Source organism: Cetorhinus maximus, chromosome 13 (genome assembly GCF_964194155.1).
Source record: "Cetorhinus maximus chromosome 13, sCetMax3.hap1.1, whole genome shotgun sequence".
NCBI classification, from domain to species: Eukaryota; Metazoa; Chordata; class Chondrichthyes; order Lamniformes; family Cetorhinidae; genus Cetorhinus; species Cetorhinus maximus.
This window is the reverse complement of record NC_135891.1, coordinates 95439837-95465170: the sequence shown is the minus strand read 5'-3', so window position 1 is coordinate 95465170 and position 25334 is coordinate 95439837. Positions and strand designations below refer to the sequence as shown.

The 25334-nt window shown below is 42.6% G+C and overlaps 1 protein-coding gene across 1 annotated transcript in view; it reads right to left on the bottom strand.

Annotated features, from left to right (window-relative positions):
- The window catches only part of zap70 (zeta chain of T cell receptor associated protein kinase 70), a 109542-nt gene that overhangs the window by 30469 nt on the left and 53739 nt on the right, over nucleotides 1-25334 (bottom strand). Inside the window, exons 3-5 of the mRNA XM_078555846.1 lie at nucleotides 6569-6729; nucleotides 4176-4314; nucleotides 3270-3351 (exon numbers count right to left, since the gene is read on the bottom strand). Coding sequence (XP_078411972.1) covers nucleotides 3270-3351; nucleotides 4176-4314; nucleotides 6569-6729 — 382 coding nt within the window. The remainder of the gene's footprint in view (nucleotides 1-3269; nucleotides 3352-4175; nucleotides 4315-6568; nucleotides 6730-25334) is intronic.

Below are 25334 nucleotides of genomic sequence, written 5' to 3'. Positions count from 1 at the left end.
GGATTGACCTCGGGAAAGATTTTCTCATAGGAAGCAAAGAAAGAGAAATCTGATGGCAAGTCACGCCCAGGGCACTCCCTCATGCTTGCAGATACCAGATCAGCAGCAACGTTGCTGGGTACATGGAAGTAGCTCCATCAATTCTCTCATTTGGCCTAGAGGGATCCAAACCAGGGGATAAAGGAAAAATATATAAATACTGTACATTGCTGTAACTTTATTTGGTATTTCCTTTTGAATGCTTGTTTGGAGAAACAGGGTTGTCAACTCCATGTTTAAGCAAGATGTTTCAGCCACCATACTTCGAGGAATATTTGTCTGAGTCAAACAGGTTGTGATATTGTTTTTAAAACCAATAACAAGAAAGCAATGTCAAAATGATAGATAGCCTGATGATTTTATTCAGGTTTCCCCAGATGTCAAGTTGATGGCCTTAGCAGATTGTCAAGGAAAGTACCTGGGGGAGGGAGGAAAAAATTCTTGGTGGGACATTAACCTCAGATCGATTTATGGAACAATAGGCCTACAGATTTTTGGTTTTAGTTTTCTTCTCTTTGGTTGTTAGATATGTGATGTTTGACTCCCATTTGAAAAGTAATTGGATGGTGACATATTCCCTGGCAATTTTGAATAACAGTGACTATAGTTACTTAGTGACATGGGATAGGGTGTCTCACCCACGATTTTTCTCAGCGGCGCAATTGCATTGGAAGCACAGCAGGACAAGTCTCCCACCTACTCAATGCCAAGAGTTACTTGATACATGTAGTTTCCATATAAGCTGCAACTGAATGTTCTTTTGATCTCCTGGAGTTCAGAATGGTTCTCAATGCACCAGCTTTGGGTGGAAAATAGCTAAATAATGTAAAATGATGCTGCAAGGTTTAAATTGCTACAGCAGCTAATGAGTGTAAGATTTTGATAATATTAAATTCTTTGGGGCTTTGTATTAGTTTGAACTAATATTTATGAATGTTATCTTAGCCATCTTTTAAATAGTTCAGTTTGAATTTCTCCTAGTGAGACCATTAACAGTTAAGGCAGCCTGGGAGCAGGAAAGCAGCCGCTTGTGAGAAACTAGTCTTGATGAACTAAATAACTTTAAAGGTGCCAAAAAGTCTGCGTTCAAGCAGTTGTATTTGTCTTAATTGCACTATGTGCAGTAGAGGACCTCTTTGTCAGCTTTAAAGAAATAAGCAACAGATTTGAACTCAGCAGCTTGAATTTAGCATGGCACCTTATCTTTAAACAACCATGTATTTTAATTAGGTTTTAGCTTATGAACTGCTTTGATCTATGAACCATATCTGTAGGACGGAACACCTATATTTAAAAAATACATCTTCTCCTGACGCTATGCCAGGAATTATTACTAACACCTGTTCTTAATTGTTTCAGCATCCATGGGAATAGGTTAGTATGTTCATGTGAATTGTTTTGAGATAGTTTGTATTATTGATAAGAGAATATGACTCGTTTGTATATCTGCAATCTGTATCTGAAGAAAATGTTTCGTTTGTTCAAAATGAATGTAAATCTCTGGGGCCTAAGGAAATAAGAAATAGACACTTATCTCAACCTACAACCCACTTGACAGGGGCTACAAAGGTGGAGTGACACCAGATGACTCTCACCAATAGCCAATGAAAAAGGTTAACTCGGACTATTTCCTAATAAGGCACGAAGAAGTTAAAATTAGGGATAAAAGTTGGAAACTCGAGTCTTCCTTGGCACAGTTTTCCCATTGCTTCAGTGGTGTAATTCTTTTGAGACACAGTTCGACATCAGTTCTGAGGCACAAGAAGACAGACTTCGGCTGTACTGTCAGCATTCAAGGAATCCTAGGCCCGTGAAGGATAAGAAACTTCCCCACTTGTCTTTACTGCTTTTTTTTATGTATATCTAACATCTTATGTAATAAATTCGACTTAATTCACAAATACTAGTTGTTCGTACCCTCTTAGGTCAGGCACAACTGAGGACCCCATTGTTATAAATTAAGAATTTGGAACTCAGAGATTTTAATTAAAAGGGTTTTATACCTCAAAGCTCTCAAAAATATAGATGACGCAGGCATCTTCACAGTATTTTCAGATGCACAGCCACAATATTTTCCTCTAAGTAAGTACAAAAAGTCAGGTTTTGATATGGAAGTGCCCCCTCTTGTGGAGGGGCGCTTTGTTTGGGTGAGGTGAGAAGCTTTGGGCTCATTGAAGGAGATGTTCAAGGCAGTGGGTATCAACTCCATTGCTCCATGCACGATTATTCAATTCAGGAAGATGTTTAGTGACCTTGCCAGTTTGGAAAGGGTTACAGGAGGCAGTTACACTTTCAAAGAATGCATTGTATTGAACCATCTGACAGAAAATCTTTCAGTATTGATGAGAAAATCCAGCGTGTTGGGTCAGTTTCACGGCACATGACCCCTTTACCATACTCTTTTATTTTCCAATTATTAAGGACTGTGGAAATTATGGACTAAGTTTACTGTTATTTGTTACATAATTTTTGAACAGAATGAAAACCGATGAGTTCTATAACGGTTATTCAATCTGTTCAACCACATTCCCACCCAAGAAGTGAAGTCAAAAATTACCCTGAGTATGGTTCTTATGTAATGAATGAACTACTGGAATATTACATGTTCATTACTGTATCCTCACAATTCTTAACATGCACCACACTTTCCACATATTGTATTATTGCCATAAAAAAACTTGAAAAACAAGGAGGACTTTAGAATTTAATTACCCTACTTTAACACAAAAAAGCTTACATTCCTAAAGAAAAGATAAATAACCATAACCTTAACAGCTTATGTAAAATAATCAAATTGAAGGCATAAGTGTAAAATATTATTGTACAAGTCTCCAATTATTTCATATAAGAAAGTCTTTCAAATAATAGAATAATAGGACAATAGAATATGCAGGGGCAGTAGACCACACTCCTCCATATGTTACGGCAATATTCATCCCCTCATTTTATTATATATTTTCTTCCTCCCATCACAGGGATTCTGGAGCCAATTGAGACAGTCCTCCACTGTCCCAGCTCAGAATAGTTAACTCAGCAAAGGACAGGGATCAAATCTTTCTTTTCCTGTATGGCTCAGGATAAAAACAAGATGTTGTATTTAGTTTTGAGTCATCTGTGCCCCACTGATACTTAATTTATTTAATGGGAATTTTATTAAATAGAGGAGGTGAGCTGAGGTTGCTTGCTCAGCATGCACTTACTACAATATATAATGCTAAAGCTTGACTTACCAGCAAGTTGGCTAGGATTATTGCAGGCTTCGCGTAGTATATATATCACTCCATCAGACTTGAGCTTTAAATATTCAACCAGCTTTAAAACAAAAATGCATATCAGGGTGGCATTGAACAAATATGCATAAGTAAATCAAAGTTACAAAGTAATTTCTTAAAAATGTATTTATTCACAGGACGTAGATATTGCTGGCTATGCCAGTATTTAGTGCCCATCCTTAATTGCCCTTGAGACGGTGAAAGTGAGCCACCTTCTTGAACTGCTAAACTATGTGGTTAGGTACACCCACAGTGCTATTAGGAAGGAGTTCCAGGATTTTGACCTAGTGACAGTGAAGGAATGGCGATATATTTCCAAGTCAGGATGGCGTGTGGCTTGGAGCGGAACTTGCAGGTGGTGACTTTCCAATGCATCTGCTGTCCTTGTCCTTTGAGGCGGTAGAGGTTGCGGGTTTGGAAGGTGCCGTAGAAGGAGCCTTGACAGTTGCTGCAGTGAATCTCGTGGATGGTACGCACTGCTGCCACTGTGCATCAGTGGTGGCGGGAGTAAATGTTTAAGGCAGTGGATGGGGGCACTAATCAAGCGGGCTGCTTTGTCTTGGATGATGTTGAGCTCCTTGAGTGTTTCTGGAGCTACACTCATCCAGACAAGTGCAGTGCCCATCTGGCAAAATAACCCCTGTTGTTTGCAGCATAACCTATGATTTCATTGCCTGGGCCTGTGTATCCTGGTAATGCATGGGCCAGTTGGGCAGTGTGACTTCAGGATAGTGTTGATGCAAGGCTTTCTGGCACATACAGGGGACATTGCAGAGCTGCGCAGGAAGTGGAGTGCACCTCACAAGCGCGATGCTACGCATGGGAATTTCACGCCCTATGAATTCAGGCCAATTATTATATTACCTGCCAAAGTGTATCAAACTTTGATCCATCAGGGATGGAGAACTTTCCAGATTTGTCTAAGTCTATTCTGTAATGGTAGGCTGATTTTCCATACAGCATAGAAAGAGCGTATGCTCCTGCGTCTTCGCGTTGCCTGAGCCTAGAACATAAGAACAAAATGTCAGAAATGAATTAAGCAGCCATTTAAAAAATTATGTGAAATCATTACGAAAGGGCAAAACACCCCAGAAAAACTGATTGCCCAATGATATAATTGGACATTAGAAGTCTGGGTGCATCAGCTAGTGTTGGAGTTTAAAGGACCCAGAAATCATACCGTACCTTCTGAATTACATCACCTTCTCAATGCAGGCTGCTGTTCAGGAGGCGAGGGAGTTCCCAGACTTGCCCATATTGTTGGATTTCCACAAGTGTAACTGACTGCACGCATGTTGCCTTACATTATCTCCTTCAAGAAGTAGCCATGTTTTATAAAGGAAGGGGTCTCAGTCCCTGAATGATCAACTGATCTGTGACCACAGGTAACAAATAAGTTGGGTCTTACTCTGTTTGCTGGCAGGCATCATGGAGCCTTAATGTTGCGCCAGTCCTTAAATTTCCTTTGGCTTCAACCCAGACCAACACTTGTCAGGCTGATATTTTGCAGATAGGGGCTGTTCTCTTTAATGTCATGTGCCTTAATTTTTTTAATCATCCTTGAACGTCTTCTGAAAATCTGTATAGGCAATTCCCACTTAATTTTCTTTACCAATGAATTCATTATTGTCCGAAGAACTCTGCTAAATTTATTAGATCTGATTTTCCTTTTACAAGTTCTGGTTGGCTGCCCTTTACTGGTCCCTGTCTATGTAAATATCAATCTTATCTCATGTTACGGCTTCTAGAAACTGATGTAAGGCTCACTAGATGATAGTCACCCAGCTTATCACTTGCTCAGATCTTAAGCAGAGCACAGCATTGGAAACACGCTAGTTCTCAAAGGCAACTTCTGTAACTAAAAATGATTCAAAGATTCTGCTCAGAATCTCTTCTGTTGTCTCTCTTGCTTCTCTCAACATTCCTAGGATTCAAGCCATCAGAGCCTCGTGTCTAGGTGGTGTACATAAGGCACCAGTCTTTCATAAAGGTATAAAAGAGTGTAAATTGAGTTACATCAATCTCACGAGGATCCTTCAGTATCTGGGTAATGGCATATTCAGTCTCATTCAGGTTCTCAATTTAAACTCTTCAATTTCTTCTCTCAAACATTTAGCACTGGTTACTTCAAGCCCTCCCAGCTTGGAATCTTCTTTCCTATGGATCAGGGCCATTTTCTCAATTTCCCATTTCCTTTTTGCTGTTCCCCCCTTATAACGTCTTTCCCCTTTTCATTTTTCCATTTTTGTTTACAACGCTCCACAAAGACACCTGTAAATGTGTTTTCCTATTCTCCACTCCCATTCCCACTATGTTCCAAGGATTTTCATTGCAGCTTTTCCCTTGCTGGCCCCAGCTGCCCTTTGAACAGCTATACCATCTCTAAGCTTCTCTTGGAATGTCCAGACATTGCACTTCTGCTGACGCTGTGTTGATTCACCATTATAAACCAAAGCTAACAACCTTACTGGCAATTTTCAGACTTCAGTATATTTCTGTTTGTGGAAGTTCAATGAATGAGGAAGAATGTTGGAATATTTACTGCAATCTTCCCCATTCTTTAAGCGAAATGTCAGTAAGTTCCCTCCTGGTTTCCTTCTTATTTTGCCATCTGACCTGACAAGGTTTGGAAATACTGGCCCCAATATCCTGCATGTTGGGATCCATATAAACGTGAAGTGCCTATCAGCATCCGTTTTTCATTTACAACCACATTTGAACACCGCAGCTGTGAACTCAGCATGACCTGTGGCTCTTACTGGATATTTATCGCTTTCAGGAGAGGAGAAATTCATGTATGTTGGTGTTAAGGATGAATGACTTGCTAAAGGAGTTTAAAGTTTAGGCACTGGGGCAATGGAGAAGGTACATTGACAGTGTTAGGGAACTTGCAAAAGGTGGCATTTTGGCTGCCTCTTTCTGTCTTCATGACTCTCCTCCATTTTGTTATCTGAGACTCTTGCTGGTGTAGTTCCAATATGCAGCACGTGACAATGATACAGGGACTTTGGTATGTTGGGAGAGCACGATTCTATCTATTCTATCCAGACATCAGAAGTACTGTTCTAATCAGCCTGCCAATTATGTGGTTGATGAGTCTTTGATGGAGGCATATATTTACTCTGTTCTGGTGTTTGAGATGAGGTAGAGGAGTCCTGAGCTACAGCAACAGCAGGGTAGCATTGGTCCCCCAGAATCTATTCCTGTCATTTAAAACAGATATACATTTCTCGTAAGGAGGAAAAGGCAAAGCTTACAGATATTTCCCATCTGGCTGTACGCCAGAGTATAGTCGACGTTCTGCCTCTTTACGGTCTATGGGACCATGGTACCAGACCATCTTCTCATGTGCAGTGCTTGCAATCAGCTTGTGTAACTGTGGAGCTTGACTGATAATTGCTTGTTCCAATGCCTCACCCTGAAAAGAAAAACAAAACACAACTGCCTTAAAATTCAATCCCACATAAACAACAAACACTTATGGCTGTGAATTAACGGGTATAGTTTGTTAAACCCATTGGGGGCAGGTGCCGGAGATGAGCTGGATCTTGACATGCCCGGCCTTTGAAAATGGAAAGATGGCAGCTTCCTAGTGACCTGACAAGGGAATTAAATATCATGCAGCCGCATGGCATAAAATATTCACTCATGTTGGCTTGATGTGAGCAGGTGATAAGAAATGATTAGATGCAGAATGAGGTCTTGGGGACCTCTCACCTTGTCAGTTCCATTTCATGCTTTTTATCTCCCACAGGTGCCACAAATGGCCTTCAGGAGGTGATGCTCCTAGACTAATACCAGGAATGGGTGTGTTGCCTTATGAGGAAAGGTTGGGCAGGCTAGGTTTGTACCCATTGGAGTTCAGAAGAGTAAGAGGCAACTTGATTGAAACCTTTAAGAGGGGTCTTGACAGGGTGGATGTGGTGGGGATGGTTCCTCTCCTGGGAGAATCTAGAAGTAGGTGTCACTGTTTAAAAATGAGGGTTCGCTCATTTAAGAGAGATGAGAATTTTTTTCTCTCGAAGGGTTATGGGTCTTTGGAACTCTCTTCCTCAAAAGGGAAGCAGAGGCTTTGCATATTTTTAAGGCAGAGGTAGATTGATTCTTGGTAAGCAAGGGGGTGAAAGGTTATCAGGATAGGATGAGGTTACAATCAAATCAGCCATGACCTTATTGAATGGCAGAGCGGGCTCCACAGACGTCACTCACTCAGAAAACACCATCACAAGAACTTACGTACAATCTCCACCAGTTCATATACACACATCTCAGACGGGCTGCTGAGACAGGTAGGTTGGTTGTTAACTTGGTGATTCAGACACCATGGGCTGAACTTTACAGGCCACCTACAGGCAGGAAAACAAGTGGGTGAACCTGTAAGTTAGGGCATCGTGCCATCAGTGGTGTACTCACCGCCAGTTCTTCCGCCCCCACCCCGCCACAATTTTACAGGGTGGGCTGTCCACCCGTGGACCAATTCAGGCCCTTAAGGCACAATTAATGCTCATTTAAAGGTGTCATCCTGCCACTACTTCGATTTAACAGGTGGCAGGAGAGGCCTGTGCCCAACGTGTATCCTAGCAGGTTTAACCTTGCGGGCTGCTGGTCAGTGAAAGTGTGTGGGGGGGGTACCTTCTTCCCATGTCCCCTGTGTCAATCATAAGGCTCTGCCTCCCCACAGTTCTGCCTCATGTCCACCCATACCCCCTCCATGTCCAACATGTCTCCCCTGTCAGCCTGGTCCCAGTGAAATCTCAGACATGTCTAAATGTCCGGTTCCATTACTGAACACCACCTCCTTGGCCCACCTTCAGTACCAGCAGTGGCCACCACTCCTGCTTGGAGCTGGAGGCATGCAGACCTTCCAGCCTCCAACTGGCCATCCTCTTGGACGTGGATGGAAGTCCGGCCTCATACTAATTAAAGGGCCGCTGCTCAAAAAAATTAAAGCGGGGCGAGCCAGCTAATTGGAGGCAGGCTTCCCCCTGAAATTTATGCTGGGGTTCAGGGAGCTTGTCCTTAATGTTTAATCCAGCCCCATAAGTGAGCAGGAACTGGTTTGGAGATAGGAACTGCAGGGAGGATCCCTGTCAGAGGGTGCAGGATCCTCCAAGTTCTGCTCAGCTGGAGGCAGATGCCGAGCCTCAAGGGTCATCGATGAAGAAGGCCATTCTAGAGCAGCAGAAGAAAATGTGTGAGGTTCTGTTAGCCTTTTCAGGGGCATTGTACATGATTAGAGAGAGATTGGAGGCATGTGTAATGACAGTGCTATGATATCTCAATAATGTCATATGGGGCAAGGGTCCAAGAGTGTTCAGGATATCCTGATCTTATTTGAGGGTGATCAGGGACTGCCTGACAACCATTGGGACTACCGTCCCTGATCACCATCTGTTCCCCACCAGCTCACCATTGGGTCAACCCCCTTTGCACCCTCAAATAAGATCAGGATATCCTGAACACTCTTGGACCCTTGCCCCAGCCACTATCTGATGAACCCATCACCACTGGGACCACCCCATCATGCAACTAGGACTCAATCCGCTTCCCATCAGGACAATCCTCCTCTTCTCTCCTCCCCCACAGCCCCTCATGTGTTGGAGACAGTGGTGTAGCGTTGATGTCACTGGAATGGCAATCCAGAGTCCTAGGCTGATGCCCTGGGCACACGGGTTCAAATCCCACCATGGCAGTTGGTGGAATTTAAGATTAATTAATAAAAAGAAAAAGAAAAATCTGGAATTGAAAGTTAGGCCTGAATTTTTCGGATATGGAGGTCTTGCTCTGAATGCCCGGCAGCCATTTCACGTTCGAATGAACATTAAGTGGCTGCAGGCGGGACTTCCGCCCCTCACTCAGTAGGAAATACTGCCTTAGAGAACTGCTGGTCAATCGGGTTGGCTAGCAGCTCTCCAGTCCCTGCAAGGACAGGAGCTGCAGTGGACTGAAGAAGAAGTGCATGAGGACGCCTGAGACTAAGTCCCGGCACCAGAGGCCCAGGTAAGTTGAAAGGATTCCAGAGCAGGGAGGGTAGGGAAGGTCTGGGGTGACGTGAACGGTGTCTAAGTGGGGAGGAGGGAGGGGGGTGTCCAGAGGCTGCCAGAACTCGAGTGGGAGGGGTGTGGGGGAGTGCTCGACTTCAGAAGCGGGCTTCTGATGTGGGTGGAATTAGGGATGGGAAACAAATGCTGGCCTTGCCAGCAATGCCGACATCCCATGAAAGAATAAAGGAAAAAAGACCTTCACCCCCTCTCACCGTGACTGGGAGCCCCTCTACTCTTGCTCCTGCTTTACAGCTAAGAGCTGTTGTGGGCTGCCACCTTGTGAAACAGGCTTTTTGTCTGTGGGGTCTCCAGTCAGGTTGCCTGTGGGTGGGACCTGGTAGAAAACATTTAAAGGAGCTCTGCAGTTAAAAAACTGCAGAACATTTGAGAAATGCATTTTTCCTGCTTTCCCACCCTCACAACAGTCCCTTCATCTCCATCCACAGCTCTGGCCTGAACTCGCCTCTGGCCTAAAATCCAGGCCCTTGTGTCAAGAGTGCAGAGTGCGGCCACTCAAGCGCCAAACATGCTTTAACTAGTAAGGCATAAGCCCCAATTTTAGTCCAGCCTGATTTAAAGTTGAAGTCAGGGGTATTAAGTTTACCAGGGAGAGGATGTACACAAGAAGTAAAAGAATATTCACATATCAAATCATGAGTTTTTTGTTAAATATAACATTAAGAATTCAATGCTAATGTAAAATCTGTTGCAGAGGTCACGTGCTTGTTCTTTATTACAGTTCTTTCAGGGGAGTGATTTACATAATAGTGTGATTAATTTTAAGATAAGTAGTGACAGAATTGAGTAAAGATAAGAAACTGGGTGTGGTGAAACAGGAGAGCCTTGTATTTGATCAGTCACAGTTGTGATAGTTTGCTACTTTAGAACTAATCTATTGGGTAAGTTTTTAACCCCTTGATGGAAGTGGTGCTACTGGGAAATTAAAATTCTCCATGTCACATACCTGCCCTGGACCTACTGGGGGCTATGCATGTTGGTTTCTGAAGATGTTATTGCCATTTAATGCTAACAGCCATGAGTGAGACAATGACAATTCAGTTTCCTGCTAGATTCATCCAGTAAGGAACCGGAATGGGACCAGAAAGGACATCCCAATAGGTTAGCTCTTTATTTTTGAATTTCCTCCTGGAGTCAGGAATACTTCGGACTTACCTGCTCTTCAAGGATGGCCTCTGGGTCATGTGAATTTGCCTCACCTCCCACTGACTCACTGCCCCAAACAGGTGGGCAGTTGACTGGTGAAATGTAAATGAGGCTCAGGAATTAAAAACGCCTGGCTTCATTCATGCTGTAGAGGTGAGTTTTAAATGGACACAAAAACTCACCAAATAAAACTTGCCCTCTGTTAAAATTGGGGCCTATTACAGGATTAAACAATTATAGCCAACACAGGGTTAAATCAAACATAGCAACTTGAGGCTGAATAAAATGATTAGCCGCACTTCCTTCATTAAAATGCTTGAAACCAACTTCATTATCAATAAACATGAGGTTTTTGAGTGTTACCATAGTGTAAAATACTGGAAAATCTCTGTGTTTGGTTGCAAAGGATGCGTGGTTTTTCATAGAGCCAAAAATAAGTTCACTGGAAAACATCTGTGAACTGAAAGTCCATGGGCCACAATCCCAGTAATTGGGTCATTATTATGACTGCCAGTTCCCACCAGTCAGGGACAGGGGGAGGGCATGTACACGATACTGGCAGGCACATTTGGACATCCACCAGTCCCAAGTTGCAGTAAACTCCAGAGTCTGCCAACTACTGGTCAGGGAATACCCTTCACAGCCACTTACGGCCCCATTAGACTTCCTGTGCAACAGGGCTGATGCTAAAACTTTAAAAAGATCAGTCTAGGCCACTGACAAACACGCAGGCTGCTTCCAAGTGCGAATTCCCAAGTCAGATCAAGTCCCGACATAGGGTCCGAGCGTTAAGCTGGACGCCTTGTAGAATTATAATGAGAAACCAGTGGAACAACTGAGGAAATTTGGGCTGAAGGCTGTTCTGGCAGCCAGTAAATATTTCTGCACTGAAATCACCATGTACATCAACTTTAAATTAAGAACACATCTTTGTTGAAACAGTCTTGAAAGAAAATTACTAATTAATTCAGCATTAAAATGGCTCCTTAATTTCTTTATTTTAACTAAAATTCCATTTTAGAGCTCGGTAGGGCTCTCAACTCTTAGGCATCTGTGAATTTGATGGTATTCCTTACTCTCTCTGTAAGCTTTGGAAACCTTGCCTATGAATAATGTACCCAGGGGTGTACTCAGTCGCATTTGACCAGCTGCAGTGAGGGATGTGACTGGGAGATTGTCGACACTCTACTTCCTGATATTATTTCATTGCCTGTACCTGGGTGCCTCGAAGATGGAATGGGGACAAGATTTTCCTTTTCTAATTTACTTTCTAAAAAACTGAATTTCATTTTCAAAAATACTTGAAGCAAAAAGATTGCTGAGTCCACTCTGCAATTCCCAGGTTTCTTGATAGATCCTGAACCTGCAGCCTAAAGGCTGCATCCAATGTTGGGCTTAAGCTGAAGCTGGAACTTAGCAGTGAATAGTTAGACCATTAAGAAAGTTCACTGTTACTGTGAATTAGAGAGGGAGAAGTTTAGATGAGGGATGGCACTTCTAAGCTGGGAGATAGAGCAAAAATGTCTCTCAACGAGATAGAATTCTTCTGTGAATCGTAAGGAGGAGGGAATGGAGTGCCCCTGCGAACAGAAAATAGAGAGGCAAAGTTCCTCTGTGAACTGGAAGCTGTAAGGAAGAGAGAGCCTCTGCGAATTGTAACAAAAATATATCGATCTGTCTTTGAAAGTTCAGCCAGCATCCACAGCCTTTTGAGGGTCAGAGTTCCATATTTCCACTACACTTTAAATACCTCAGTTAGATCACCCCTATAATCTTCTAAACTCAAGGGAGATGCAAGCAATGTTTATGACCTGTCCTCATAAGTTAACTTAAATATAAACAGAAATTGCTGGAAATACTCAGTGGGTCAGGCATCATCTGTGGAGGGAGAAACAGAGTTAACTTTTCAGGTCAATGACCTTTTATCAGAACAGGAATTAATTGTTTCTCTCAGATGCTACCTGACCCGCTGAACATTTCCAGCATTTCCTGTTTTTACTTCAGATTTCCAGCAGCTGCTGTATTTTGCTTTTGTGTTAATGCTGCTCATAATTTAACTCTAAGCTTTAAACCCTAGCATCTTAACTGGTGAACCTGTGCTATATCTTCTCCTGTGCTCAATCCCGCCCACAGGACTGGTGTGAACAGGTACACCACCGTTCTTTCCTTCTGCTACCATCCTGCTCTTTGCCACTCCACCGTGCAGCAAATTACCTGCAGACACTTCCGACAGACACAAGGGGTTAATTCTGCTTGAATTGACATTTTTAATCAGTTACAGATATTTCAAAGCAATGACGATTACTTCAGAACAGGAACTAGTTTAGGCAATGAGCAAGTTGATGGAATTGAGGTCTGTATCAATGATGGGATAAACCGCATGGTGAAACTAGAAGTGGAAATTCAAAAACTGACATTATTGAGAACTGTATGGAAAATTTCTGTCTGACTACAGAATAACCTAATGTGCTTCTGCTTTCAGGTTTTACTGTGTGCCTTAATGTGTAGAAAGCCATCCACCTTAGTAAAATGAGATGATTACGATCAGATTACCTTGAATTTTTTTTTTGCAAAACACCAATAATTCCTTATTTCTTTAATTCAAGTGGCAGCAGAAATTCTGCTCTTGCCGAATTTGTTCTGTTTTAACTTTAACATGTTAAAGGCTGAACTGATGGAAAGGTTGCAAATTGACAGCCGACAGATCAGCTCAGATGTTTTGATTGATTGCAAACTCGTTGTCTCTTGCATTTCTTTTTGCGTTTTCCTGTGTGGAAAATCCCTCTCAACCCAGAAAGAATAAGCAGTGTGGGGTTGATTTTGATTGCCTTTGTCAGGTGTTAATGGGGTGGTAAAAGTCTTAAATTGGTATTGGTGGGCCACACAGCCTCTCTCATGAGCGACTTCACTAGTCCAATCTTAAGAAGCTGCACCGGGAGGTCTGTTTGGTGCTTCCTGCAGACAGACTTAAATAAGGCTGGGACTTCAAAATCATGGGGCTGCCATCACTGAATTAGGCAGCTAACCAACATGTTCTGCCAGTCAGTCAGTTGCCCAAATGTCAAGATAGACCTGGACATGTCGAGTAAGCTTAGGTGATGGGAAAATTATTTCCTAGTTCTTCCTAGTACAAATTAGAAAGCTGACTTCAAGGTGTGGGCCTGAAAGACTGGAAAATTTATTATTTTATTCTGTACACAACAACGGTCGCTGGGCCAAAATCCTGGAACTGCCTTCCTAACAGCACTGTGGGTGCGACCAACACCACCTGGACTGTAGTGGTTGAAGAGGGCGGCTCACCACCACCTCCTCAAGGGTAATTAGGGAAGGGCAATAAATGCTGGTCTAGCCAGCGACACCCACATGCTGCGAAAGAATAAAAAAAGAGGGAATTGGAATGCATCGGATAACCTCACACTGGACACCGTGCCCTGGTGAGAATGAGATCTTTCCAAGCATATTCATTGATATTCCCATATGGAGTCAAAATTTTATATGATTCTATCGTTACCATTGCAAGTCTTCACTATTGATATTGGGTATCTCTGAATAGTTAAGTAACAAATTTTGAAATAAAACAATTGTAATAAATCAAGACAGGAAATAGAATGTGAAATAAGCAGCTTTGAACACAACTGTCCATTTGTTCCTACGGTCACAACCTTTGAACAGGAAAATTATTCAATGGATATTTACCACTGCTATTTTTAGAATTGCGGCTCAAAATGAACATTGGGTTTTAATTTTTTCTTACCGGGGGTGTTTTTCTTGCTGGATTGACAACTCCCTAATGGGGCTCAATAAAGAAATATTGAAGGCTGCACCTTATTGAAAGCAACTTCCTGCAGATTCTCATAGAAAACAATGGCTCCCTCTTCTGGTTGGAAAGGAGATGGCTCAGATGATACATTTAAAGGTAAAAACAAAAAAACTACTGCGGATGCTGGAAATCCAAAACAAAAACAGAATTACCTGGAAAAACTCAGCAGGTCTGGCAGCATCGGCGGAGAAGAAGAGAGTTGACGTTTCGAGTCCTCATGACTCTTCAACAGTTTTTCCAGGTAATTCTGTTTTTATGATACATTTAAAGCCCAGGCAGAACTAATGCAGCTCATTGTATGTCTACCCGTTGTTTCCTATAGCAATCCAAAACTAACCCGCTGCCCCGCACTCTCCTCAGAGCTCTGTATCTTCCTCTGCTTCAAGAGTTTTTCCAGTTTCTCTTAAAAGATATAATGGCCTCGATCTCAACTGGTCCATGTGACTAAATTTTCCATGCTTTTAACAAAAAAAAACTCTTCTAACCTTACTTAGTGCCTGAGCGACAATTTTAAATTTATGAAAAGCATTGTTACTGGCTGCTCAACCAAAGGAAGTTGTCTTTCATCCTATTAAAGTAACATGAGCTAAGAACCTTGGGGTTAGTTCCTATCTGTTTAAATTTTTCCAACAGCAGAAAATGGACCTGGAAATGACTGCTGCATGGGTGAATTTGTTCATTCATTGGAAATGGAAGATACAGTTTTCAACGCTTGCTTCCAACATCAGAGGTGGAACTGTTGGACAAATGCTCATTAAGGTCATTAGCTAGGAGGAGTGGGACAATACTTGGAAAATCACAATCACTATTCCTGTTGCTGCTGATCGTCTTGCTTCCAGTCCTTGAAATTCTCTGTCCAAAATATGACAAAAACGGTGAGGCAGAGGACTGACTGAAGTACTCGCTCTGCCTGTTATAACCCTTCCTGATAATTTCAGTCTAATACAGGATGACTCCCCCAGGGAAACCAGTGAGCATTAATGCTTTCCTAACCCTAACCCACCCTCCAGTCCTAGTGCTGAACTTGTAGATAAGGTTAAGTGAGTGGGCAAAGATCTGGCAAATGGACTATAATGTGGGAAAATGTGAAATTGTCCATTTTGGCAGGAAGGATAAAAGAGAAGCATATTATCTAAATGGTGGGAGATTGCAAAGCTCTGAGGTGCAGAGGGATCTGGGTGTCCTAGTGCATGAATCACAAAAGGCTCGTATGCAAGTACAGCAAGTGATTAGGAAAGCTAATAGAATGTTATCATTTATTGCGAGGGGAATTGTGTACAAAAGTAGGGAGGTTATGCTTCAGTTGTACATGGCACTAGTGAGACCACATTTGGAGTACTGTGTACAGTATTGGTCACCTTATTTAAGAAAGGATGTAAATGCATTGGAAGCAGTTCAGAGAAGGTTTACTAGACTAATACCTGGAATGGGTGGGTTGTCTTCTGAGGAAAGGCTGGGCAGCCTAGGCTTGTAGCCACTGGAGTTTAGAAGAGTAAGAGGTGACTTGATTGAAATATATGTGAGGGGTCTTGACAGGGTGGATATGGAAAGGGTGTTTCCTCTTGTGGAAAAATCTAGAACTAGGCGTCACTGTTTGAAAATAAGGGGTCGCCCATTTAAAACAGAGATGAGGGGAATTTTTTTTCTCTCAGAGGGTTGTGAGTCTTTGGAACTCTCTTTCTGGAAAGGCAGTGGAAGCTGAGTCTTTGAATATTTTTAAGGCAGAGATGGATAGATTCTTGGTAAGCAAAGGGGTGATAGGTTATCAGGGGTAGGTGATATGCAGATTTCAGTCATGATCTTATTAAATGGCAGAGCAGGCTCAAGGGACTGAATGGCCTCCCCCTGCTCCTTGTTCATATGTTCGTATGTTCCATAGTTTCTCTCCTATCTCCCTCTCTGAGCTCACCTTGACTATGAGACCCACCTCCTGTTCCTTGGACCTTACCTAAATATGCTATGATGGCACATGTGCTTTTGGTGAGAGTAAAAATAACTATATCTTATATTGGGGTAAAGGTCCCTTTAAGAACCAGCTTTCTCCAGGAGATCACTTCTGGTAAAGCACCTGGCTTCCAGTAACTGATTATGTGACCAAGTTGAATGGGAGATAAACAATAGAATAACAAGCGGTCAACAAGAAGTTAACTATAGGGGTGAGTAGATTGTGAGTGTGGCACTGGTCTCAAGCAGGGATTTTAAGCTTTTTTTCAGTTTAGTACAAGCTGATTAGAGGTAACATCTCTTTCAAGCAGAGTTCAGTTGAAACTATGTGTGTGCTGGCTAAAAGAGTTCAAACCTCTTGAAAGAGCCCTAACAGTGAGTTGAACTTCTGGGATAGCCAGCTGAGAAAAGAGAGAGAAAGTCCTAGATACAAGACTCCAGAGTTAAATAATACTAGAACCAGCAAAGCTCTGATCCAAGGTGGCTACCCGCTTAAAATGCTAGCGATACCTATGTTCAATGGAGAGCCTACAACTGTGGGATGGTTGGAGGACATTTGATGGAACAATCTTGTTGATGTAAGCAGAAGGCCCAAGAAATCTCAGCCCTTATAAAAATCTTTGAAGAAGCACTCAGACCAAGTGGCTAATCTTCTAATTTTTGTTAAGTGCCTGACAAGCTTATTGGGGTGTAAGTCAAATGGATGTAGAAAAAAATTAAGACGTTAAGTTTGAAGTATAAGCAATCTGTATCCACTGTACTTTTAAAACTGTTATCATAACTGACTAATTAAGATAGAATGTGTCATTAGTATTCATTTGCAGAGTAAAATACTTCTATTTCAAACCATGAACATTGTGGCTTCATACCTTTGAGTAAATTAGCCAGAATTCTAAATACCAATAACATCAAGGGGTATGGCGATAGTGTGGGGAAAAAGGCATCGAAGTGGATGATCAACCATGATAATATTGAATGGCGGAAGAGGCTGGGTGGGCTGAATAGTCTACTCCTGCCCCGATGCTCCTATGGCCAGGATTTTACAGTCGGCGTGCGGAGGCAGGCCCCACACACACCGGCATGTAAAATGACGCACGATGACATCGGGTGTATGTCCTGATGTCATCGCGCTGTCTCTCAATGTTTCATTTGATGGGCACGTGCCAGAGTCGGCTGCACGCCCACCGATATTAAGGCCATTAATGAACTAACTAAATTCAAATTTACGCAGTCCATCCAACCAAACAGTTGGCGGTAAAGCCAAGCGGCCTTTATGTTTTATTAGGAAACCTCATCCATGAGCAGAATGAATTTTCCTAAAGCTTTTACAAATTGAATAAAAACTTTTCTTGAAAAATAAAAACACAGTCACTTGAGGGTACATGTTTCATTAAATTTTTATTGCATTTTTTTTTTCAAAAGCGCTTCAATCTCCCTGAGGCAGCTCCGTGTCTCGGGGAGATTGAAGCGCTCTTTCGCGCATGCTGGGCGGGCCTTAATTGGCCTGCCAGCACAAAATGGCGATGCAGAGCCGATCGCGAGCGGGGTTCAGCTCCACAACCATCCCTGCCCCCGCCCGCTCCCGCCAAGCCTGCCAATGCAGGAAAAATTCAGGCCTATGACTCGAAATACATGGGTTTTCAGATTCTAAAAAAGGAAATAAACATTACTAGTCTCTACCGAGATCATAACAATGCCTTGGGCAAAAACCAAAGGGAAATATCTTCTCTAATCTGTGGAACCTGGATCTTCATCTCAAGCTCCTGCAGAAATGTGACTAACCAGCCCAATGGCAGTGGGTGGGAATGAACGGAGAATTTGTACTTAACTTTTTTCTGTTTTGCAGGGTTATTCATGGGGGATGCAGGAGAGCCTTTGTGTAGGTGATTGGAATAAACATGGTCTGCAGGTATTGAGAATGCAGGACCAGGTTTACATGATGAGGCAGAAGGAGGCTAGGCTGGAGGCTGCACCTTAGGTTATGAAAAATCTACTTAAAGTTTTCACGCCACTATCCTCGGATGCATTGTATAGGGAAGCAGTAACTTCTGTTCTGAAGAGATCGTTTAAAGCACTGGGGTCTCTATCACACTCCCTGAACAGTCAGCTGAATTACATCATAACCAACAAGCTATTGAACTTAAGAATGTCGATAGGAAATAGTGGAGGGATCAGAGATATTCCTGATATGGAGCATTGGGAGATGATGCACTTTGAACTGGCATCGTGGAGGATTCTTTGCCTTCACATAAGAAATGTGGCCAGGACTACACAATATCAGGGGGAAATTTGTTGGCCAAAATCCTATCTTTACTTACTTGGGCTTGATAGTCACTAATCCACCAAAGGGCAGGAAAGTGTGTGTTGATATGGTGAGCAAACCCTCCCATATGGCTGACAATATTCTTTCTCCATAACTGAAATCTAACCACTACTATTCCTGCACAGTGGACAATGTGTCAGACATATTTCCATAAATTGCTTAGTCAACCAGATTTCCACCGCTGTCAACTGTTCATCTCTCACACTGTGAAAGTTAGAGATGGAAGTACTCAAGTTGAGATGTGATCATTTATCTTTGAAAATAGGCTTGCAGAATGGGCATGTATTTGGCAAATGAATTTCAATGTAGATAAGTGTGAGCTGAATCATTTTGGTATGATAAATAAGGAAGTTACATACTCCTTGGAAAATGGGGAAGCAGTGACATAGTGGTGTTGTCACTGGACGCTTCCAGAGACCCAGGATAATGCCCTGTGGACTTGGGTTTGAATCTCACCACAGATGGTGAAATTTGAATTCAATGAAAATCTGGAATTAATAGTCTAATGATGACCAAGAAAACATTGCTGATTGTTGTAAAAACCCATCTGGTTCACTAATGATCTTTAGGGAAGGAAATCTGCTGTCCTTACCTGGTCTGGCCGACATGTGACTTCAGACCCACAGCTATTTGGTTGACTCTTAAAAATGCCCGCTGGGCAGTAAGTGCTGACTTAGCCAGCGATGCCCACATTCCATGAATAAATTTTTTTAAATGGGGGTAGAGCAACAAAGTGACTTAGGGAGACAGATACACAAATCATTAAAAGTAGCGTTGCAAGATAATAAGGGCATAAAGAAAGCAACAAAGCATTAGTGTTCATTTCTAAAGGAATGGAATTGAAAAACAGAGAAGATTTGTTAAAGCTTATACACAGTCCTTATTTAGAATCCTGATTAGACCACACTTGGAGAACTGTGCACAGGTCTGGTCTCCATATTATAAAAAGGCTGAAGAGGTGCTGGAGAAGAGGAAAAAACAATTTATAAGGGCAATAACAGAACTGAGGGATTGTACCCATCAGGAAAGTTTAAACAGTTTTGGGGCTCTTTTCTCTAGAAAAAAAAAGGTGATGTGATGGAGATCATTCAGATTATGTAAGAGTTTGATAGAGTAGACATAGAGAAGGACCTGAACAGGGGGCCATGAATATAAGGGAGGCACTAATAAATTAAATAAGAAATACAGGAGAAGTATTTTTTACCTAAAGTGTTGCTCAAATGGAGAACTCACTACCACAAGGAGTAGTTGAAATGATAACCATAGTTGCATTTAAGAACAAATAGATAAGCACGCAAGGGAGAAAATAAAAGAATATGCTGATAAGGTCATATAAAGAGGGGCAAAGGATGTTGTTGTGCAAATGTCTAATTTCACAATTCATATGTTTTAGGAATAAAACTTTTAAATTGGGAATTGAAGTTTTAAATGTAAGATAATGGATGCACCCAGTTTGAGAGACTGATAAACACCCGTAAGATAATTACAATTCCAAGGAGATTCCCTGGTTATTTAAAGGGTTTAGATTTAGAGGTGTGAAAACAATAGGTGGTTCTCTGTTAGCTTCAGGAGGGAGCCAGGAAGTCTGGTAAGATTGTAGTTGTAAGAGATATATATGGCACGGATCTTCTGAACAGCAGCAAAGGCCATCAGATTGCAGCTGCCCTCGGCTAGTCACTGCTACGCAATTCTACCAGCGCTCCCGAGCCCGGCTTTCTCAGAAATGTGCAGTGCAGCATCCTTTGGGGAATTCCGTCGAAGCAGAGTTGAGTTGGGACAAGACAGGACACGTCCGCTTTTTACGGCATATGGTAAGTTTAAAGCTCTGGGGCTTAAATGTTAGTGGGTGGATGAGTGATTGGGTGAGTTGATAAATGGGTGAGTGCTACTTTTCATTTTAAAGGACAGGTTTGGGAATTGAAGTTAATTAGTTGGAATCTCTGTCTGGGACATCTCAGATGTGGCACGTTGCCACGGGGATAGATTGCAGGGAGGGTTTTTTTTTCTTCTTTTGGGTTTGTCTGTGTGATTTTTTACAGGCAACAGGCAGTCCACGTCTTGAGCTAGAACAGCTTGGAAATAAGCAGCGAGAGAAAGCTGCCAGCTGTTGCAATTGGAGACTGGAAGCAGCTTTGAGAAGCAGAGAGAGAATTTGCCAGAAGCTGTAGACCAGTATCAAAAAGGACCATCAGAAACATCTGATTTTGGAGACAGTGAGCAAGAAAGCAGGAAGACCCATGCTTGGGCTGGAGTGTCCACAATCATGAGATGCTTAAAGAGAGTTGGAAGGTTGCCCAGCTAGATTCTAGTGGAAGGACCCCAAGAAATCTCCCACCTTGGGCAATAGCAAGAACATTGAGGATAATCAAAGTGAATTCCAAGGAGCTGTGATACACATTGGTTTTGTCCCAGGAGAAGTGTAGGAACCCTCAAGATTCAGTAAAATATAGGGGAACTGTTGGATGGAAATAACAGTAGAGCGGAGAGTGTACTAGTGAGATTTTCGAACTTAAAGAATAAATATTTACAAAATACATAGTTTTAACTTAGTAGTATTTGCCTTTGTTAACTCTTGTTCAGTAAAAGCTTTTTGTTTAAAACATGAAACCTTATGGCATAATTTTTTCAGTTAATAACTGGGAGGTTGAATTTCTATTTAAAAGTTAATGGTCTTCCTCGGGGTCATAATAAGGTTCATTTGAAGCATGGACACGTTGGGCAGAATTTTTAGGTCAGTGTGTGGTCGTGTGCCCGATCCGATAGGACGCGAAATCGTGCGGGATGATGTCGGGCGAGGGTCCCGATGCCATCCTGCACTTGTGTGGGCACGTGCGAGTGTTGGAACTGCGCCCGTAGACAATTAAGAAGACAATTAAAGTTGTTAAGATTCCAGTTGTCCCCAATTTTTCGTGGCTGTCCAACCTTACGGTTGGCGGATGGGTGAATCTGCCACGCGGACTTTGCATTTTTGATGAAACCTCATCCAAGGGTGGGGTGAGGTTTCCGCTATTAAATAAATACAAAAATAAAAATGCATGGGCAGAATTTTCATCATGTATATGTTCAGGTGACTGGTTTCTGATGTGTCGACATTTTTTTCTGGATTTTAAAATCTTTATTTAATTGTTTTGAAATCTTCAGCTTCCTGAGGCAGCTCTCTGCCCTCAGGGAGCTTTCATTCAGCGCTTGCCCGTGCCCGCGCTTATGTCAGCACCCACCCTCTTCCCGCCCCCACCCTGGCAGCCCTGAGCTTCTCAGCACGTGTTTCACACAACATGAAATCGCGGTCGGGGGCCAATTGCGGGCGGTAGTCTGCTCCCCGACAGCTCCCGCGCCCACCGATCATGCCCACACGCTGAGCTAAAAATCCTGCCCATTGGGTTGAATAGCCCATTTCTGTGCTGCATATTCTATATAAATTCAATGTAAACACTACAACACTGAATCCACACCATCAACATCTTGAAGGTAACTAATTTCCAGAAACTGAACTGGGCCAACATATCAACCCTGCAGCTATAAGCACAGATTGAATACTCTGGGATCAATGGATCTCTTACCGATTCCTCTTTGCTATCGACAAAGCTCATGTTAGTGCAGGTCGAGTATCCATTATGAGTGAATCTGAAACCTGTACACATCCAAAACTGCCCTTTTTTTGAATCTCGTCAACCTTAAGCACAGGAAGTCTAGTTGTTTGTTTGCACTGTTTACCTTGTGATTTTTGTGGTGAACATGTCAAAAAGAAATTTATTACAGGTGCCCTGTATTTACTATTAAGTGATACATCTTACTTTTCTAGTCATTTTATTAACTTTAGATTATAGGTAGCCTAGGCTATTGTAATTGTAAATTTATGTGCGGTATCTGGAAATCCAAAATGCATTCGGTCCCAAGGGTTTCAGATAAAGGATACTCGACTTGTAGTGAAATGAAAAACATGCTATTCACCTGGATGGACAAAATTACAACATTTTTAAAAAATTAATTCATGGGATGTGGGCTTCACTGGCTGGGCCAGCATTTATTGCCCATCCCTAGTTGCCCTTGAGAAGGTGGTGGTGAGCTGCCTTCTTGAACTGCTGCAGTCCATGTGGTGTAGGTGCACCCACAGTATTGTTAGGAAGGGAGTTCCAGGATTTTGACCCAGCGACAGGGAAGGAACGGCGATATATTTCCAAGTCAGGATGGTGACTGATTTGGAGGGGAACTTCCAGGTGGTGGCGCTCCCATCTATCTGCTGCTCTTGTCCTTCTAGATGGTAGTGGTCGTGGGTTTGTAAGGTGCTGTCGAAGGAGCCTTGGTGCATTCCTGCAGTGCATCTTGTAGATGGTACACACTGCTGCTACTGTGCGTCGGTGGTGGAGGGAATGAGTGTTTGTGGATGTGGTGCCAATCAAGGAGGCTGCTTTGTTCTGGATGGTGTCAAACTTCTTGAGTGTTGTGGGGCTGCACTCATCCAGGCAAGTGGAGAGTGTACCATCGCACTCCCGACTTGCGCCTTGTAGATGGTGGACAGACTTTGGGGGGGTCAAGAAGTGAGTTACTCATCACTGGATTCCTAGCCTCTGACCAGCTCTTGTAGCCACAGTATTTATATGGCTAGTCCAGTTCAGTTTCTGGTCAATGGTAACCCCCAGGATGTTGATAGTGGGGGTTTCAATGATGGTAATGCCATTGAACATCAAGGGGCGATGGTTCACACCATCCAGGGACAGGACAATTCACATGATTGATACCAAGGCTGTTGGGCTCAATATTCATGCTTTCCATCACTAGTGTACAGTGACTGGAGTATATATGATGCAGCAACACACCAAGGTTACTTCAACAGTACCTTCCATCCCTCCATCGTCTGCCATTAAGCAGGACAACAGCAGCAATATCAAGGAACACCATCACACTTAAGTTCCCCTCTCCACCCCCTCAAGCCACACATCATTCTGACTTCCACATATTTTTCCAATTCTTTATTATGCTATGCTCAGTACAAGCATAAAGATATTACAGATGGATCATACTTTGCGAAGGTGGCCACAAAACCTATTAAGATGGCTGCAATTTAACATGTGACTATGGGCATTATGTGGATAAAATTCAATTCTGTTGCCAATCTTTAGTTAAACAAGGACATGAATGGGGATATTTCGCAGCTACCTGTGAAGTAAGCAAGCGCTAAGACAGCAGCTGATCACTGAGTGCAGCTAGTAACAGTGTGAACTTGGGATTTTGGTGAGTAAGGGAGGAGGGAAACAGGTAAGTGGTTGGTGAGTATTTTGTTCATTTATCTTTCGAAACTCATGCAATTTATTGGTAATTGTAAGGTTTCATTAATATTGTAAGGTTTATTAGCAGTAGTAAAGCTCATTGAGAGTAGTAGGGTTTATTAATTAGAATTTAATTAAGAAAATAATCAATTAATTAATTTAACACATAATAAAGATGGCAGAGCAGGTAATGTGTTATGACTGCAGAGTGTGGGAGTTCCTGGACGCCAGTATGATCCAGGGAAAACATGTCTGTAGTAAATATCAGCGTCTTGAGAAGCTTCGGACCAGATTCATTGAGCTAGAGGCCAAGCTGCAGACACTGCAATGTATCAGGGAGGGGGAAAGTTACCTGGGCATTTTATTCCAGGAAGTAGTCATACCCCTTAGGTTTAGCTCTTCTGATTTTGTCAGTGGTCAGGGATAGTAAGATATGACCGCAAGTGAGGCAGGTAAGAGAATCGAGAAGGTAGAAGTGGAGAAGCCTCAATCCTTGCAATTGTCTAGTAGGTTCAAGGTTCTTGCAGCTTGTGGAGTTGAAAGTGGGGGCTGCAGAGTGGATGACCGAACTGACCATGGCACCATGGTACAGGGAGCCAGTCAAGTGGGGGGAGTTAATAGGAATGTAGTGATAGTTGGGGACAGTACAGTCAAGGAGATTGACACATTTCTCTGCAGCCGAGAATGTGAGTCTAGATAGCTGTGTTGCCTGCCCGGTGCCAGGGTTCGGGTCATCTGCTTGGAGCTGAAGAGGAACTTGCATGGGATGGCGAGAATCCAGTTGTCGTGATCCACATTGGTACCAATGACATAGATAGGACTAGGAAAGAGGTTCTGCTTAGGGATTATGAGCAACCAATGGCTAAATTAAAAAGCAGAACCTCAAAGGTAATAAAATTTACTGGATCCACAAGCAAACTGGCATAGGGTAAATAAGATTAGAGAGATGAATGGGTGGTTCAAAGATTGGTGTGGGATAAATGGGGTTCAATTCACGGGGCACTAGTATCAGCACTGGGGAAAGTAGGAGCTGTACCAGTGAGATGCGCTTCATCTGAACTGTGTTGGCACTAGTGTTCTGTTGAGTCGTATAGCTAGGGTGGTAGGAAGGGCTTTAGACTAAATAGTGGGGAAGGGGATTGGGTGAGAGGAGATGTAGTAAATCAAAGGGCAACAATGGGGTACTAGAGCAGGGTAGTGATTTGCATGTGGCAGGAAAGGACAGAGAGTACAAATTTAGGAGTACACCAACAGATAAGGGCAGGGATTGTAAAAATGACAAAAAGACAGAGTTAAATGCTCAGTATCTGAATGTGCACAACATTCATAATAAAATGGATGAATTGTTAACACAGATAGAAATAAATATGTATGACCTGATAGCTATCACAGAAAGATGGTTGCAGGGTGACCAAGGCTGGATCCTGAATATTGAAGGGTATTGACATTTCAAAAAGATAG